This window comes from Notothenia coriiceps, unplaced genomic scaffold (assembly GCF_000735185.1).
Source record: "Notothenia coriiceps isolate Sejong01 unplaced genomic scaffold, NC01 NC01_scaffold00002177, whole genome shotgun sequence".
NCBI lineage: Eukaryota > Metazoa > Chordata > Actinopteri > Perciformes > Nototheniidae > Notothenia > Notothenia coriiceps.
Window position 1 is genome coordinate 11,011 of NW_011334878.1, and position 20,204 is coordinate 31,214.

General features: G+C 39.2%; 2 protein-coding genes and 4 non-coding genes across 6 annotated transcripts; all 6 read left to right on the plus strand.

Annotated features, from left to right (window-relative positions):
- Positions 1–4,121: 4,121 nt before the first annotated feature.
- Positions 4,122–8,643, plus strand: LOC104966043 (frizzled-7-A-like). The gene has a single exon (XM_010795154.1). The coding sequence runs from the start codon at positions 4,589–4,591 to the stop codon at positions 6,287–6,289; it is 1,701 nt and encodes a 566-aa protein (XP_010793456.1). The 5' UTR covers positions 4,122–4,588; the 3' UTR covers positions 6,290–8,643.
- An 826-nt stretch (positions 8,644–9,469) lies between these two features.
- On the plus strand, positions 9,470–19,051 carry LOC104966047 (olfactory receptor 6N1-like; the record flags this gene model as incomplete). The annotated part of the gene is given in 4 exon segments (XM_010795167.1): positions 9,470–9,487; positions 10,331–10,377; positions 17,602–17,616; positions 18,132–19,051. Coding segments are annotated over 4 exon segments (1,000 nt in total), but the record flags the coding sequence as incomplete, so codon positions are not given.
- On the plus strand, positions 9,959–10,030 carry trnaa-ugc (transfer RNA alanine (anticodon UGC)). Its single transcript has one exon. It is a non-coding gene; the product is annotated as a tRNA-Ala (tRNA).
- Positions 13,747–13,818, plus strand: trnaa-ugc (transfer RNA alanine (anticodon UGC)). The gene has a single exon. It is a non-coding gene; the product is annotated as a tRNA-Ala (tRNA).
- Positions 14,309–14,380, plus strand: trnaa-cgc (transfer RNA alanine (anticodon CGC)). Its single transcript has one exon. It is a non-coding gene; the product is annotated as a tRNA-Ala (tRNA).
- trnaa-cgc (transfer RNA alanine (anticodon CGC)) lies at positions 14,610–14,681 on the plus strand. The gene has a single exon. It is a non-coding gene; the product is annotated as a tRNA-Ala (tRNA).
- Positions 19,052–20,204: the final 1,153 nt, after the last annotated feature.

Here is a 20,204-nt window from a genome sequence, read left to right on the forward strand (position 1 = left end):
CTCAGGTTCAGCATGTATACAAATTATGATATGCTTTGAATCATTCCGTATATGCAAATACATAAATAAAAAATTGTTAGGGAACATTTTCAACGCAGTGTTTGCAGAGTTAAATAATTTTGCATTCTTTATCATGGGCTTTTCATATATCAAAGCCCTGGAACAGTGGTAACAGGCTTGTGATTGGCCGCGGTCAAATATTGTAACGGGACGTCTTGTTTAGCGCCATAGAAGTCCCCTATCGGTTGGGGCTGGGGAACTGTTGCCCGACCGCTGGGCCAGCCAATCCAGGCCTCTCCTCCTGGATGGCTGGAGGAGAAGGTTGCACAGCCAACGAGCCCCACCGATACACTTCACTTGTGGAGCTAGTATGGCAAATGAATGGTGGTTGAGCAGGTGAGCTATCCGTTAGTTTCCGGTTCGTTGCACGTCAACATTGCTAAACGACTAGTGCTCATTTACGAGGACGATGTATCGACGAAAAAAAAGTCTATTTCGTCAGTTTAGCTGTTATATCTCCTTGTTCATCTCTATGTCGCTTTCTCTTCTTGAGGCCGCCCGCTCTTGGTGCTTTGGTTTGCTGTATAACTCTATAAATGGCAAGCTAATTAATGTTTTATAATGCATGCGAACTTGGCTGCTGCTAGGCTACAGTACACCGTCCAGCAGGTTGATTAACGGTTTCGGCCGTCGTCACGCAGGTATCACACTGAAAGGGAGCAAGGTCATTGGACAGACAAATTACAAATTAATTTTGGATTGCTTGGTTTGCTTTGAAGAGCTCGCGTGAACAGGTCAATGCCATTTTTTTTTGCATGGGGCTCCTGGCGGCTCTGGGCCGGCTGCACCGTCGATAGTTACGCCACTGCCTGGACCCCCCAGAAAAACGATCCCGCCACCCATACACAGATCTATATGTTAAGGAAACTTTCTTCCATTCCATCTGAGTGTGTATCATCACTGTTCTGCTGAGGGCTGTGACACTCAGATGGGTGATTTGTCCAAGACTTCATGGGAAATCATTGTGGGACTAACAACATTATTATATCAAATAGCTTTAATAGCTGAGGTCTTTAATTAGCACATAGCTGCACATAAGCTCTGATATTGAGGCTTGGGACAACCAGTGAATCCAATCAGAAGCAGCGGCCCGTAAATACAACTCATCTCTCAGATTGATAATTGAGCTATGAGGCTAACAGCTATAATCTCTGTCATTCATGTATCATAATGTTTTTCTTGGCATACTTGAACAGAGTGGTCACAGATTTGACCCAAAGTGAGACAGCATCATTGAATACGATTTCCGGTGGACCAGCCTCGTTGCTAATCAATACAATCAGCTTTTCAGTAATGAGGTTATTGCTGGTTCTGATGAGATTGAGGTCAGTGTTCATAGCAGAAACACAGTTTGGTTAGTTAGAACGGACAGAGCTGCCAATAAGATTATGACTGATCGACAAAACCATTCAGGAAAACAAATCCTGTTACTGTCAACAATTTTTTTCACTTCTTTAGGTTGTTTTGTCCGGTATCAGTGAATTCATAGCAATAAAGCATTTCCTTTAAAATGATTATGTAAAGAATATAAAAAGAAATTATGAGAAGTTAAAAAGGGTTGAGAAGATTATTGAACTAATGTATGCACACAAGGTAGATAATAGTGAGTAAATGACATTCAGACAAATGCAGTGAAGAACATAAAAGTTTGATTTTGGTTTTATAAAACAAATGAATCAAATAAAATGTGACAATGATGTGTACATGTAAAGAGATCACCCGCAGCTATGAGCCGACAGAGAATTATCATCTGAATCTGCAGCTCTACCCTGCTTTACGGAGCTTTATTTTAAAGTGGACCTATCATGCTATATTTGAATAATATATTGTAGGGCCATACCTATATAAAACATGTCTGTGAAGTTTTTTTTCTCAAAATACCAAACAGATCATGCATTTTAGCCATGCATCATTTCGCTCTATTTGCTCTATTCCAGCCCTGTCTTCACAAGGGCTGATTCTGTGGCAAATGAGCTGCGGCTGACCACGCCCCCCTGCAAAGGAGGGGGGCGAGGCACGAGCGTCATGTTACCATGCTGTTACCATGCTGTTACCATACTGTTACCATGCCGTTACCATGCCACGCAACCTCTCATTCCCCTGGTAGGTGGAGAGTTGCCCATATAGTCAGAGCACCCCGTTTCTGACGTCAGAACTATTTCAAATCTGTATCAGATCCGTTGCAGCCCCATTTTTAGAGATTTGGGTATGGAGGAATAGAGAGAGGGTTGTGTTTCCTGACACTTGGTGAGTTCCCTGACACACCGGGGACACATATTCATGTATAAAAGACGTACAAAAGTGCATTTTGCATGATAGGTCCCCTTTAAGTTTTAGCTCATGGTTTGGCTGCCCCGCCTGCAAGTTTAGTCTTTAGTTTTTTTTCTTTAGTTTAATCTTCATGAAAGTGTTGTTGCTGAATGAGACAAAGTGGTCTCTCTTCGGAGAACCGTCTTTCAAACTCCATGCATGTTTCCAATCTTGTAGTTGCATTATGATCAACATGCAGCACTTATATTAGGAATGTTGTTTTCGCCTGAATCAGTTTTTAAGTAAATGTCACTCTGCAGTGGCTCAATAAATTAGCCTACTAGCCTATTTCAATCTAACTTGTCTTATTTTGTATAGGCCAGTTTACAGTGGGGAACTCTACTGAAGTTTCCTTTTGGTTCAGCTTGTCTTCCTGCTCTCTCCTTCTCTTTCTCCCCCTGCCCTCTTCGACCTTCTCTCTTCTTCCTGTCCCTTCCCCCACTCCAACCTACCCCCACCCTCTTTTATCCCACTCAGGGTAGAAACACACCAAATGCAGAAAGGCCACCAGGAAACTCCTACCACCTCTCACACTTGGTTGCCTGTGGGCAGATCAATCATGCTGTCAATCCAATTTACTGCAGGGACTGTTGTTGCTGTTAACTCCTCCAAAGATACAGATCAGCTCAGGAGCCGCATCTGATTGTTTGCAATGTAACTCTTTAAGCAGTAAACAGAAACAGGTACTTGCGGTGCTTGCTGTGGTAGGGTGGTTAAGATGCTGGAATCCATTTAGTTTTTTTTCATGGTTTGCTCACTACGTACAATGTGTTTACATGTCCTGCGCACAGTGAGTGACTGTGTGAAGAAATTGAGAGAGCTCAACTTCACAGCTGCACTCTAACAGTGTAGATGGGAAAAAAGGTGTAAACTTAAACAGATGTAAACTTTCTGTAATGCATAGAGAATTGCTCATGTGCTACAGGGTGGGATTGCTTATGTAGGAGATAAAGCATGATGAATAGGAAAGAAAAATCAACTTATGGAATAATGTACTTTATCCTGCTGCTCCATCATGCAGCTTTTGTACAGGCATTACAAACTGAATAGTTGTTCTGCAAAGATCTGACTTGTTTGTATGCCTAATGATCAGACATATCTGCCATTGCTTTTAACCCCATTACATAATTTATTTTGAATTGCTAAACAATTATGGGACAGCGTTTAAGCACTTGAATGTCCAGTGTTTCCTACAAAAAAGTATTGGATTTGTGTCAACTTAACAAAAGTAATAGTACATTTCTCTTTAAGGTTATTCTACATTGGTAGTATATTTTTCATTTAAATAAATTAACATAGCACTATACTATCAGTTGTATTTGAACCAAAATTAGCATTCCAAATCGTTTTTGATGAATGCACCATCATATAGCACTCAGTAAAAGTATGGAGTACTAAAAAAGTATTTGACATTTGACAAAGAAATGGTGATGTTATACTGCTGCTTTCCCATAAACAGAACAAAAGCGGTTTATTCAATGTTATAAATTATCTATACGATTTAAGAAGACTTTTTGAAACCCTTCCCGGAAATTACATTTATTTTATGTTAAATTCTGGTGTAATGTAAGTAATGTAACACATTTTCCTTCTATAGCGAGTGAAGGCCAATCAAGAACGAGTCCTGTAGGGAAACAAATGCTAGGATTGGCTGAGACGCTGCATCGGTTTCAAGGCGCCCGCGTTCTGTCGGGGGGGTCTTGTGAATGGAGGGGGTGCCTGGAAACCGGTGGAATCTGCACGGAGTGAGGAGAGCGAGCCTCTGGACTCCCAACTGCTCAGCATGTGAACCGCCGCACAGTGTGAAGTCAAGTCAGAAAACGATGGAAATATGAGCTTTTTTGAGTTTTATCCGTGTATTGTTTTGCGGTAGACTAGCGACGCTTTTGTGTAGACGTACTGGAATAACTTGGGGTTGCATTACTTCAAGAAAATGGGACTTTAAGTGTTATTTTCCCCGGGACCGGAGTGAGAGTGGGCTGCTTGGAGTCACTTACAAAGACCATCAAGAAGTCATGACACGACGAACGTTTCTCTTGGATTAATCTTCATAAATCACAAGGAAAAGACGATTACGGACATTTCAACTCGAAGTGCTTGGACTAAAAGATAATTGTTGTGACAATTTATGTAGTTTTTCCACGCTTTTCAACCGTTTTCAAGTCGCCCTACTTGGAGCAAAGTTTTTTCCTTCCCTCCCCCCTCCTCCTCCTCAACTATGGCGGCGGCCAGGTCCACCACTGGCTCCGTATTGCTGCGGATCATGTGGCTGCTTTGCGGGCTGTGCTTCACATCCACTTCTGCCCAACATTACAACAGTGAGAGCGGGATATCTATCCCAGAACACGGGTTCTGCCAGCCCATCTCCATCCCGCTTTGTACCGACATCGCCTACAACCAGACCATCATGCCGAACCTGCTGGGCCACACGAACCAGGAGGACGCCGGCCTAGAAGTGCACCAGTTCTACCCCCTGGTGAAGGTCCAGTGTTCCGCAGACCTGAAGTTCTTCCTCTGCTCCATGTATGCACCAGTCTGCACGGTGCTGGAGCAGGCCATCCCCCCTTGTCGGTCCCTGTGTGAGCGTGCGCGGCAGGGATGTGAAGCCCTCATGAATAAATTTGGTTTCCAGTGGCCGGAGCGGCTCCGCTGCGAGGCTTTCCCGGTCCACGGAGCCGGTGAGATCTGCGTGGGCCAGAACACATCCGAGCCCAGCAGCCCGGCCTCGTCTCCCTCTTTTGATCGCGAGCTGGCGACCCTTCCCCCCAACATGGGGCGCCCCAATTTACGACCGCCCCAGCACAACCAGTACCAGTTCTCCTGCCCTCTGCAGCTGGAGGTGCCAACCTACTTGGGCTACAAATTTATGGGGGTCAACGACTGCGGGGCGCCGTGTGAGCCCACTAAACCTACCGGCATCATGTATTTCCGTGAGGATGAAGTGAAGTTCGGCCGGCTGTGGGTAGGAATCTGGTCTATCCTGTGCTGTGTGAGCACCTTATTCACTGTGCTCACATATCTAGTGGACATGAGGCGGTTCAGATACCCGGAGAGGCCCATCATCTTCTTATCTGGCTGTTATTTCATGGTGGCGGTAGCCTACGCTGCTGGGTTCTTCCTGGAGGATAAAGTTGTTTGTGTGGATAAATTCAAGGATGACGGCTACAGGACAGTGGCTCAGGGGACCAAAAAGGAGGGCTGCACCATCCTCTTCATGGTTTTGTACTTTTTTGGTATGGCCAGCTCCATCTGGTGGGTGATTTTGTCCCTGACTTGGTTCCTCTCTGCCGGGATGAAATGGGGCCATGAGGCAATTGAAGCCAACTCGCAATATTTCCACCTGGCTGCCTGGGCTGTCCCTGCCATTAAAACCATCACCATCCTCGCCATGGGCCAGGTGGATGGCGACGTTCTGACAGGTGTGTGTTTCGTCGGGATCTTCAACGTGGACGCCCTCCGCGGCTTCGTCTTGGCTCCGCTGTTTGTCTACCTTTTCATCGGCACGTCCTTCCTCCTGGCCGGCTTCGTGTCCCTCTTTCGGATCCGCACCATCATGAAGCACGACGGCACCAAGACGGAGAAGCTGGAGAAGCTGATGGTTCGTATCGGTGTGTTCAGCGTGCTCTACACGGTACCGGCCACCATAGTGATCGCTTGTTACTTCTACGAGCAGGCCTTCAGGGAGCACTGGCAGCGGACCTGGCACATGCAGACCTGTAAGCGGTTCGCCGTGCAGTGCCCGGTTCACAACTTCGCCCCCATGACCCCAGATTTCACCGTGTTCATGATCAAGTACCTGATGACCATGATAGTCGGGATCACTTCGGGTTTCTGGGTCTGGTCTGGGAAGACGCTCCAATCATGGAGGAGGTTCTACAAGCGCCTTAGCAACGGTAACCATGGCGAGACAACGGTGTGAAGTTCCGAGTAAGAGAAGGCACAAAGCCCCGGGGTTTTGGATATAACAACCATGTAAATGAGGTCAAATAGCTTTCATTTTTAATATTTTTTTTGGACTATTTTAAAAATGTGTTTTCGGGTTGTGACAGCAATTCAGGCTTTTGGACACACAATCAAACTTTAATCTATATTCGATAGAAGTTTGATGAACTTTTTTCTTATTTTCTTTTTTTTCTCATTACCTGACAGCCCACAGTATCTGGATTATGAACTGGTGTGAATGGCCATACTGGTCCTGGGACTGTAATGCCAGACTGATGAGGTTACTTTTCATATGAAACTCCATACATATTATTGATTATATCCTTAATATTACAATTTGAATGTATGTCCTGTCTGCCATGGTGAAAGTCTCTCAGTGGAAAACACCATAACAGCAAAGACTGATGGCTCGAGCAGTGTGGCCTCCTGTCCATGCTGCAGTGGAAAGGTCAAAGGTTTGATCCCTACAGCAACCACGCCCTCTGACTGTGAATTCATTGATTAGGTATGCCTGGATTAATTATACATCTACGTTTTAAATTACTCTGCTTTTAGCTAAAGACTGAAACGCTTTGATACTTGCGTTAGATATTGCAGAGTACAATCTAGCCTGTTCAAATATGAGAATATGTCCATCAACTTGTGACTCCACCACGCCATTATGTGGCTGCCCAGAAATCAAAGACTTTTATTTCATTTTTGTCAATATTTTAAAAATGTTTCCATACTGTTGAGTATTTGCTACTATATTGAATGTTCACTCCGACGGTGGATGAAGTTATGTATTGGTTTGCACAGCTATCCTTAAGGTTAAACGTTTTTTAAATGATTGATTCAACACAGGATGACCTGAATCAGTTAGACCACACACACACACACACACACACACACACACACACACACACACACACACACACACACACACACACACACACACACACACACACACACACACACACACACACACACACACACACACACCAGCCTCCACTCTGCAATGAAGAAACACAACAGCTCATTGTTTGTCTCTGTGTGTGGTCTCTCAACTGTTGGATCCCCCCCATCTAAAAGATCTTAAGCCTTTAAGACATCCAAAGCACCATTTCAAGGATCCAGATTTAATCCAAGTGGAAATTGTTGCTCAGGATTTATGATGTTATTTTATCCTGGATAAAGATGACTGTACACACTCACGCCAGTATTCTACCTAGTAATCTCTTATAATTTCACTTGAAGTCTTGTTTTCACAAGCAAACTGAAACTTTTTTAGTTTTTAATAAATAATTATTATAGTGTTAAGGCATCAAAACACAGTGAGAACTGCATTTTAAATATGTTTGGATGTTCTAAATCATGGACATAAACACCAGGAAGGATGTCAAAGGCCATTATCTTGTGGGAATATGTGTTATTTAGATAAAGAGAAGCGAGGATATATTGCGTATTCAGCTAAGGTGGAGCGTTTTATCTGGGAAAGAATCTCTGGGGACAATACAGCAATTTATTACAATAACATTGGACACCAACATTGCCTAGTGACCTGTTTATGATCATATTCTTATACTAAATGCCCCTTTCACAAAAATAACAGCCTAAAAAAAATGTCTGCACAATTCTTTATTTTCTGAAGCAATCCACTTTTAATTTCTTTGATATAATCATAAACTCAGCATTAGATTTTGTGGGAAAACCTGAGCAGAAAGTCATGTCGGACTGAGTTAGCTGCAATGCAGCATGTTTGTTAGAAGGCTTGTTTCCTGTCATACAGCAGAGCTTCTTTACATACTTCACATGTAAATGTTGAATGGCAACACCATGCAGCAATGAGGGTAAACTTAGAAAACGATGAAAGTGTATACCTGGCATTCTAGTTATTTTTGATCCCTAAAGCTGTATGCTGAATCAACACATACTATAACATACACTAAATACAAACATTCATATTCAACTGTATGTGAATGTACTACATACCTCAAACCATGGCTCAAATTAGTATGTATTATTTTGTTGTAAACAGGTCACAACTTTACACAAGTTATTATCTTGTCTATGCTTGAACACAACAAGGCAGAAATAATCTATAGTTGCCTTCAGACAGCGCAATCTGTCAACACAGTGTATGTCATGTACTAAGTTTTCAGAAGGAATATGAGTGTGTGTGTGTGGGTTTTTTAATGGATCATATGCAACCTTCCAAGTAAACACAGTCTCTGTTTTGTAAACACATATTGTATTTATCGGGATACTCATTTTTGTCTTTTTTTACTTTTTTTAATGAGATAAGCCTGTTGTACGTGTACAGTTTGAATAAAATCGATACAGTTTGTAATTCATCGACCCCTGTGGTTTGTGTTCTGAGGTGAACCGTTGTGTATGTGGGGCTTCACTGTAAATTATTGACCTTGGAAAAAGCCGTTGACAAAACAGTTGAAATCTCAGAGTATGTAGACCTTGACTTCAGATTGTTTTGTCAATTTATGCATGATATTTATTGTTAAATAATAAATGATCCAGAACAAGTTCTATCGTTTTTACTTTCACCTACCACCTTAACTTTGTGGCAGGCCAGTGACAATACTATAATTCATAGGCAGGACACATGACTTTATATTCATTAGCAATGACACACACAGGCAACAATGTGATCCTGCCATTAAGTGAACAAGGCAAGTTCTACAATCCTAAATGTTATTGATAATATTGTTATGCTCAACATTGCCTGCTCTTTTTCAGAAGGATCTTTATTTGCCACGGAAAGATTGAGGGCTGTTGCTTTAACATGAAAAAGGGAAATGTTCCTATGCATCTAAATGTCAACCGTTAGCATGTACCCCAGTAGTGTAAAATCCTTTATCTAACCACAAACCACTGCACTGAGCCTCAATTGACTTTGTAGACATTTTGAGAATGAGCTGGGCTCTTGAGATAGCTGATGAAGAGTGATAATGAAATACAATTTAAAAGAGTAAATATTAATTTGACAGGTCTGTGGTCTTACACTTTTTGCAGGGGCATTATATGTGACAAAGCATTGCAATAGACATAGGCTACGTATGATGTAAACATTATGGCTATAGATTATTAGTAAGGTATGGGGAAGCTCGGTCGTAGAGTTCATTGCTTTCAGATGTGAATGATCCAGGTTTCTACAAACACAATGCTACAGCACCACATGGTGAGGTAATTGGGTACTGCACTGAGCTTCAATTTACTTAGGTAGAAATGTAGAAAATGAGCTTGGCTCTGGAGACAGCTGATGGAGAGTTATAATGAAACACAATTAAAAAATATAAATTTGACTGGTCTGTGGTCGTAGGCATTTTTGTCGTAGCATTAAAAGTGTCAAAGCATTGCAATATATACTCTGTTGAGTGGTGTGCCATCCAAAATCTATGACTAGAAAATGATGATAAGGAAGGGGGATGTAGTTCAGTGGTAGAGCGTGTGCTCTACAAGGTCCTGGGTTCAATCCCCAGCATCTCCAACATAGATTAATATTTATTTGATAGTAAATCGTTGGACATTTAAGGATTCTGCTCATTTGGGTCATGTTAAAAAGAGCTATCAAAGTAATTTTTCAACACAAATGAAGCAAATATATTCGGTAAATAAAGAAGATTTTTATAAATTGTTAAAACAGTATGAAGGGGATGTAGCTCAGTGGTAGAGCGTGTGCTTTGCATGTATAAGGTCCTGGCTTCAATCCCCAGCTTCTTCATAACTGAAAGTCGAAGTGAACTTTATTGTCAATCTTACTCAGTTTGTGTTTACAGACAGAGAGATCGAAATGACGTTTCCAACAATCCCGAATACGAAAATAAAATTATACAATATACCGATATGTATACAAATATGTATATCCTATATACACAATCAACAGACACATTAAGATAAAAAACACAACAATCAAAAATAACAGTCCCTTCAATATCAATATATTTGGTGCAAGATTGTCCATAGAATGTGCATTTATTGCAGACTGTCCATAGCAGCGTAAAAACCTATAGGCTACTACTAGACTGAAGGGTGCTCAGTCATCCTGTTAGGTGTATAACTGTTCTGCATGTTTCCTGTATTGTTTATTTTTTATACAGATTTGAGATGTTTAACATTAAAAAAAAGAACCTGACATTACCAACAGGATGTAAAGAGGTTTTTACATTTTTGAAACACATGCCAAACCACCAGTCCTCAAATTGTTGATCTTGTTGTATTTACATGACTTTTGCTAATGCTCTTCTCCACATCAAATATAAAGGATCCAGTTTGGTACAATCAAAATGCAACAGCACCACATGGTGATGTAATTGAGTACTGCACTGAGCTTCAATTTACTTTGGTAGAACATTTTCTAGGCTCTGGAGACAGCTGACGGACAGTGACAATGAAATACAATTTAAAAGAGCATTCCGGTGATTGAACATTGTATTACTAGCATATACCAGTACTCATTATGGACAGTTTAAATACATCAAAACTGAACACATCAAAACTGAACACCAGAACGTTTATAACAAGATGCATCGCATTTTTTCACGTATTCTCATCTTTGTCAAAACATGCTGACTACATTACCCACAATGCAGCTCTGAGCAGAGATGAGGCTACTGAGGTCTGGTAGACTCACTTCTTTCTAACAGTGACACTTTTTTTCATTATCCGACCCATAGTTCTTAGTCCCTGCTGACACATTTATCAGACTTCATCTGATCAATCTCAGATATTGTAGGCTACTTAAGTCAAAGTAGAAATTACAGAGTGTTAACTGTGTTACTCGTAAAAGTCCTGCTTTCAAAAGGTTATTCAAGTTAAAGAACAAAAGTATAAGCATCAAAATATATTTAAAGTATCAAAAGGAAAATAACTTATTATGCACATTTCAGAATAATATATATGTTGTGTTTTGATTATAATTATTGATCATTAAAGTGTTATCAAAGCCGGTAAAGGTGCAGCTAGTTTTAATGACTTTATATACTGTGGATTTACTCCAGGTGTATATAAAGTCTGATTTAAGTGTTGACTATATTTCACATTATTAATCCAAAACTAAATGTACAAAAAATATATAGTCGAGTAAAAGTACACGATTTTCCTCTGAATTGTAGTTGATTAGAAATACAAGTAGCAGAAAATGTAAATACTCAAGTAAAGTACAAGTATCTCAAAATTTGACTTTATCACAGTACTTGAGTAAATGCATTTAGTGACTTCCCACTTCTGGACTTCATGCTCCTCTAGAGGCACAGCAAGCTCCATTCAACTTCACACATGTAGCTGTACTTCCTCCGACCTTCAAACAGAGTTTGATGTGTCAGTGTCCCTTTAAAGGAAAACTACTGCCATTTGTAAAAGTAATTGTTCTAAGACCTTCCAATAATATAATTACAATTAAACAGCTCCCTTTAAATTCAAACTCCAGACTGCTTACAGTTAAATCTGTGATGTCATGAAGTATAATGTTGGGGCAGGCTACACAGAAAATGAATTGGGACTTTATAGATGAGACATTTGCAGTATACGCCAACATTTCCTGTATTTAGAACTGATAACACCACAAGAATATTAAGAATTAAGTTGCAATACTGAGATGATAAATCATAATAAGGACAGGATTTGTTTTCCCTCTCAGTGGCGGAAATGGGCTTCCATAAATGCCATATTTTAACACGACTTCTGCTGATGTTCCCCTGGACAGTTCTCAGGTCTGATACTGACCTCTGGTGGCCAAAGCTAAAAGTTCATGCAGCAGTCTGTTTGCTTGCTGTGACAGTAGGTAATTATTAAATATAAATGTATTATCCTGCTACATTTAGTTTATATACAAATGTTTCTCCACATCTTTAATCATTTGCTGGAAACAACACCTTCAGTTTTGAGACAAACAATCTAACACAAATTCTAACACTGAGTGTCAACTTGCCAAATTAGTGATGATTCACAACAGTACATAGATTTTTACTCATAGCAATCATAATACCCTCTCTGACAGCTTAGACAAAAAGGCTTGGTGGGACAAATCTGATTTCTTAATTATAAACGTGATGTGCCCTTTTAGAAGATACTTCAAATTGTCCATAGACTTAATCATTCTCTCCCTCTGCATATTTTCATTGAATGAACGGATACAGAAGGAACATATCGCTTTTCATTCGGAGCATGATAAAAAAGAAAAGATGGTAAATTGCTATATATATATAAATATATGCAAATGTTTGTATTGTGTATGTTTTGCTTTAATAAGGTGCTGTTCACTCATTAAATCCTTTACGTCTGATCAACATTATGAAAAATGAAAAAACTCCATCAAGAAATAACCATTGATGTGCTGTATTTGTCAGTCTGGGGAGGATGTTGCAGTATCACAAAATTACACACTATGATCAAAGATTTAACAAGGGATTTAAAGAGTGCTTTCTTGTATTCACAACCGCTAAAATCTTTTACAACTTAGGTCAGCGTTCTCCCATTCATGCAAACATGTACTGGTGGCAGAGGCAAAGTTTGGACTTTATTTGTAGTCTTTTGTTATGAGGTTACTCACATTCGGTGGCCACAACTAGAAAACATTTATAAAAAATGGTCTGTTTATCTTCTGTTAACCTAGATCATATGGACTATATATTATTCAGTTTGAAATTCACTTCGTAAAACCCTTTTCCTCCACACTTTTTTAAGTCAAGACCCTTTTATTTATATAGCAATAGCACTATATTCCAAATTCCAAGTTTGCCTCAGTGGGCCTTCTTATTCTACGATTGCATGTTTTTACCTGGTGAAGAGTATAACATTTATTTTAAGGTTATCCTAATCGTTATCAATGATAGATTTTCTCAAATTTCGGGAAAACATTATACCTATAAACTAGTTTGTATTCTCTATTGTTTAAACAGAGGGCCTGAATTGTCTAATCGTATGTAACAATCTTGTGGAAAGTATTAGCATTTTGTCACTATGTTAGTATGGAGCATAGTGTCCCCCTAAAGTGTTTGGATTCACAAATATCACACACGTCCCCATGCAAGACAAAAGTGGTTTGGATGAAAGTTGTAATAGCTGGATTTAGATGTATAACTGTATAACATACAATTCTGATCTTTATTTAAGCATGTAAATTGCATAGGTTTTAGTGTGAGCTGTTGTGACATGGCCCCACCAATCTCCAGGAGATCTGAAATATAGACCCCAACATGTTGCACAGTGGATATGAGTGTTTCAGTGTAGCATTATGCATGCCGCTGCCAGCTGCAAATTATTTGTCCCATACTATTATAGATATTTACAAGTGAATATATCTATGAATGTGTCAGCTCTGTGGGTGTAGACATTTTTAGGGCTATTAAAATGACAAAGCATTACATTAGAAACACTCTGGTGATAGGGCAGTAGTAGTAAGTAGGTGAAATGTATAGCTAGTTAATAGTGACAAAGAAAGGGGATGTAGCTCAGTGGAAGAGTGTGTGCTTTGCATGTACAAGGTCCTGGGATCAATCTCCAGCATCTCCAAAAGCATTTACCTATATCTTCTCATCTACTAAATGAAGACAACCTCCAACCCTCAACAAGTGCTCCTCATTCTTACAACAATTTAGTTTATTAATCATACTTACCTCATACAAGATCTTGGGATCAATCCCCAGAATCTCTAACAGTCATCATAACTGTCACCTTTCAACACCCCCTGAACTGGTGAAAAATAAACAACCTTACTGTGTACTGTTGTCGAATGTCCACTGATATTTCGCAACCAAATGCTTTGGATAATGATGACCGATAATTCAACAACTTAAAATTAAACTAAAAGGGATGTAGCTCAGTGGCAGAGTGTGTGCTTCGCATGTACAAGGTCCTGGGATCCATCCCCAGCATCTCCATCATGATTGGATTCTGTTCATTTGGCCATAATAGCTGTTTTTTTTTTTTATAAACCAGGTATAGTATTAGTATAGAAATGTACAAACAAGAAGGTTTCTACAGATTGGTGTGATTGTATTAAGGGGATGTAGCTCAGTGGTAGAGCGTGTGCTTCGCATGTACAAAGTCCTGGGCTCAAACCCCATCATCTCCAACACCATTGAAACTGATAGCTTCTTCTTAAGACTATCTCAAACCATCAGTGCTCCTCATGCAAACCGGTTCATGAGCTGATCTATTTTCCTTTTGCAAGCATGTATAATGTCCTGGGATCAATCCCCAGAATCTCTCTGAACACCATCTAATGATTCAACAACTAAGATGCTGATAAAACACTTAAAATAAATAAATGAATGGACCAGACAATCTTTAAAGAGACAGAAGGGGATGTAGCTCAGTGGTAGAGCGTGTGCTTCGCATGTATAAGGTCCTGTGTTCAATCCCCAGCATCTCCATCAGAGGTGGAGTAAATCTTTAGTACTAGACTAAAGGATGCTCAGTGATCCTCTTAGCTATATATCTACATGGCTTGTTTCCATTAATGTTTATCAATTAAATGTACAGTGTGTAAGATAAAGCAGATTTTAAATTTATAACATTAAATTATTCAGATATATCTAAATATGAATATTTGATTGAAACCAGAGCATTATTTTCTAATGAAAAGTTCAAATGCTTTCAATAGTTTCAATGTCATGTGACCAAGTGACCCCAAATCAATGTAGCATTGAATCACAAAACTGAACGAGCAGGACACACCTTCTTCTTTATTTTGATTTAAGTGTTTTTTCAATTTGATTGAAAAAACAGAACGTTTTTCTCAAGTGAATAGTCTTGTTTTTGTGATCAAGTCACTCCAAGTCAATGCATGATTGTAATGCTGCTACGCTGTATGAGTAGGACACTTATTCTTCTTCTCTTTTGATTGGACTTTCGTTTTTTTTTCTATTCGGCATCAATGTTTTATTGAAATGTTGCATTTATGTCAGAATTATCTTATCACCACACAACAATTTGGATATCAATCTAATAAAAAAGTAAATGTTTTTTCTTTAGCACTTTCCTTCAAGCGTTAATATGACATACACACACACACACACTCTTAATGAAAGTTAACGTTGGCTCAAGAGAGGCGGGAGGCCCTGAGGACAACAGCCAACACATTTGAGACAACTTGATGCATTCAGTCACATGAGATTACCATGTTATCGATAACACAATAAAGATCTTCTGATGTAACTCCCATCTGTTGTGATGCAACCTCAGAAGGACAAAGAGTAAACATGATGATTAGGCTTCAGGGTCATTAGTCCACTACATCTCTGGGGTTCTATTGTTGATGTCATGCACTGGGACCAGTAGTCTCCATGCATAACTGTTACGTCCCCACTAAGGTCTAGGGGACCTGGAGACAATAACATACAACCAATAAAAATGAGGGAGTCAGTGTAACAGTTGACAAAAGGTTTATTTTTTGTAAACCCAGAATCGAACAGACATATACTTGAAACACTCGGTTTTTTTGTTTGAGTTTTGGTTTCAAAGGATAGATGTAGAGATAGGCCTGGTTTTGTTATGCTTGTTTCTTTTGTTTGGCACAATCCTTTGACTCCTCCTCCTCCTCCTCACCAACCGAGTGTTTCAATTATATGTCTGTTCGGTCCTGGGTTTAATAAATAAACCTTTTGTCAACTGTTACACTGACTCCCTAATTTGTATTGGTTGTATGTTATTGTCTCCAGGTCCCCTAGACCTTAGTGGGGACGTAACAATAACAAACATGCAACTGTGTGCTAACTCCCTATACACTGAGAGAAGGCCACTAATGTTAGAAGGCCTAGAATAAAAAATGCCCATTTTTTTCCTGAATAATTAAAAAAAAATGTGCTCTGTCAATTTAGAAGAAGGGTGAAATAGCAAAATATCTGACAACAATTTTATCAATGGCAAGAATCATAGGAATGAATAGAGACAAAATATATTGTTATTTACTGTAAGTTCAGCTTTGGTGACCAACTCCAAGACTTTGTGAGTGGGCTGACCTTTGAGGGAACTAAGTGAACGGAAAAGTCCATGATGGAGGAAGTTTTAATTTTAGAGGTGTATCGCCTTCCAATGCAATTTCACACAATGTCACAGCAAAGCAAGGACAGGCAAGGCTTTGTTAATGTGCACCGCTTTACTCCTTTAGCAAAGACCTTCAGCCAAGGAGTTGCCCCCTGGTCAGCTGGAGGGGGATCAATCCTTCTTTAGGAGAGGGCAAACCTCCTTCCATCGTTGGCTCTTCTCTCAAAGCACATAGTGGGCTTGGGCAGCTGTTCCACCCATGGAGGCTGGTCAAGAACAGGCTGTGATCAGACCTTCATTTAAAGAGAATTGACCACTGTGTCCTTGGGAGGTTATTGCCAGGTACTTTTTGAGTGGATTTCTGACACCAGGTGGTAGGTTGCGACATCTTTTGAATCCAATTCATTGGAGACTGGGTGGTAATGTCTGCTGGAGGTGTTTTACTTCCAAATTGGTCAACTAGATGGCATAGGAGCATTAGTTGGATTAACTAACATGGATTAAACCAAAACAATATGTAATGTAATATTTGCAGAAGGTATAGGGGTAAAGCTCCCAATATCACAGCTCCAAGGGGTCAGACTGCACCACATGAAGGTTGCAATTATTGGAGGTTGACAAACACAACTGTCTCTGCACTTGTAAATGCTTGCTGCTGTTACCAGCAGCTACTTCACTGTTCAAGAAGGCCACTTGTGGTCATGTTCAACGTAACTCTAATCCAAACATCCTTTTTGTTAGCAAATAAATATTTCATCAGTTTCAGCCTGCTCCCTTTCTTTCTGAAATGGTCACACAAAAATCACCAGATCACAACAATACTCTAAATGGGGTGTGAGGGTGACATTAAATTGGGCTTCTCCTTTTTATAACACCCATAAATTGGCTTACACATGTCATTGTTTGACAACAGCATTGTGTTGACTGAAACTTGAGAAAAATATTCTTCTATAGGGCTCAGAAGTGAACTATTCACTCCATTACTGAAAAATGTACCAATCAAAATTAGATTAGATAAGATTTACTTTATTGATCCCAATTTGGGATTTTTTTTTTGCATCGTGTAAACAAGGCATTGCACATAGTGTGAAAATGAAAAAGAGTAGAAAATAAACAAACGTAAAATATAAACATCTCAAAATAGAAAATAAAAACAGAACTAAATAAAATAAAATATGTACACTTTGACAATGAAAGATATATTTCTGTAGATTATCCGTCAAATATAAACACTATGAAGGGCCAACATACAGCTAACACAATTTAAATGTATGTATTAGTATGATATTTTAACATTAAGTGTAAAAGAAATAGCATATTACTGTATAAGGTGAAGTGTGAAGACACTATGGATGAAGAATGTTTTTGAAGGGAAAAGTGGTGGAGTCCAGCTATAAGTAGCATAAGAAACTATGAAGCTGTGAGTTCTCGACATAATTGAATGAATTGAGCTAATGCTCAACACCATGCATTTTCATTTATGTTATCGTGCTTTAACAGTTCAGATGAAACACTTGTTAGTTTTAAGATTAAACAACCTTGAATCAATAGTTTGTTTTGGTTTGTCTCCATTGTTATATTTGAATAAATATCTTTTTTTTCTTTCTCTGAGCTGCCATCCAATGAAATGCCTGTGGCAAAGAGGGAGTTCCCTTTCATCAGACTAATAATACTGACACTGACACAGTGCAACAGTAGGATGCCTGGACAGGTAATGCTAAACACCCACAGAACATATTGCAGGTTAACAATCAGTGTTTATACCTTTTAAAAGAAACGGTCTGATCTTTTGAGTACAGTTCATGACTTTGAGAATTTTGGTTTAAAATGAATTACAGCAACATAACTAACTCATCTAGTATAGTTTTTTTTACCTTGTCTGGCTTCAGTGCGACTGTCAACTACAAATTCACAATTGTCTCTCTCACTTCACTATGTTATTTTCTCATTGTGGTGGTTAACTTTTGTATCATTATCACCATTATCTTGGACACAAATTTGCATGAACCCATGTATGTCATTTTGTGTAATCTGTGCGTTAATGGACTTTATGGGACTGCAGCCTTTTATCCAAAATTTGTTTTTGATCTGCTGTCGGATCATCAAATCATATCATATGTGGGATGCTTTCTTCAAGTGTTTGCGATATACTCTTATGCATCAATAGATTTCTCTGTGTTAGCTCTTATGGCCTATGACAGATATGTGGCTATATGTCGACCTCTGGAGTATCACTCAATAATGTCTGTGCAAAGGACCGCTGTGCTTATTGCTCTCTCCTGGCTTGTCCCTCTCTCATGTGAAGTGATGGTTATTACTTTGACATCTAAACTAAAATTATGTGGTTCTCAGATAGATAAACTCTATTGTGAGAACTGGTCAATTGTCAAACTTGCTTGTAGTTCAAATGCAGTAAACAGCATTATCGGATTGGTCGTAGTGACTTTCTATATTGCGCATGTTGTCTTCATCTTTTGTTCTTATGTGCAGTTGGTCAAATCAGCTTTAAAATCCAAGGATGTTATGAGAAAGTTTACACAGACATGTGTTCCACATTTGTTTTGTCTGTTTAATGTCACTGCAGCTTTGCTTTTTGACATTATGTACTCACGGTATGGGTCAGCATCTGTGTCACAGAGTGTAAGGAACTTCATGGCTATACAATTTCTCCTGGTGCCCCCTATTCTCAACCCTGTTATCTATGGACTGATCCTGACTAAAATTAGATACCAAATTATAAAGTTGGTTATGATTGCAGGTCAGGGAATGAAGTTAGGAAGGAAGCTTTGATTTTTTGAAAAGGTGTATTTTTATGATCCAGTACATTATGTTATTGATCGAGCAGGTTTCAGAAGTCAAAGGCATGACGTGTCACATGAAGCTAGTGTGTGAGCTGCTGAGCTATAACTCTTAGGGCTTTTACAAACAGAGATTGTTATTCTGTAGATAATAACAAGATCTTATCTCTGGTCCCAAAAACGTTTTTAAACTCAATCAAAACTGTCTAACTCTGACTCCACTGGTATTATATTCTCCTCTTAGGGTCATTAGAGATTTTGAAAACTGACTGACTGAAAACAGTTTGATATTTTTTACTTATTTGTATGTAAAATGTTTATAAAAACAAATGCCCTTTTTTGAAACTGAATCTCACTTGTCCCCTAAATCCGTTTGTGATCTCTCTCTTTTTTCCTTGTAAAGATGTCAACCAAACTTCCTCTTGAATACACTGATATAACTATGAATAAGAATTAATCTTTTATTTTGTTAGTTATATTTGGATAACATTAAGTGAGGAAGACAAGTATACCACACAGTGGATTTTAGGTGTTTTTTATATTTTGTTCAGAATTAGCTTTAAGCTTAACTTTATAAATTTTAATAATGTTTCTTCTTTGGCAAAACACATGGGGTAGACAGAATAACTGAAACACTTTACAGTATAACGCAATGCATTCAACAGTTGAGCCCATACTTCTCTGGTCATGTGGTCATCGTCACACACACTACAGACAGAGCATTTCATTTGTACATGGTTACCTTTACTGTGCCTGCCCAATATACATATGTCTGTTTTACAAGGGAAGTTAGGAAAAAAAACTACAATGTAATATCTATAACATTAGATCGGTTCTGTGCGCAGTAACTGAGGTGAATACTGTTCTCCTTGGCCTTGACCTCTGTGTAATATTTGATGAACCTGTGGTTTAAAATGACAATAAAGTACACAATAAATGCATCCTTAAACTGAGGGACAATATTGTTTTGATTTGTGTGTGTCTGTCTCTGTGTGAACTAGGGATAGCAGATCCTCACTACACAATTATTATATATATATATATATATACAGTGGCGGTTCTAGAACATTTTATATGGGGTGGCAAAGGGGGGGCAAGAGGTCATGCCAGGGT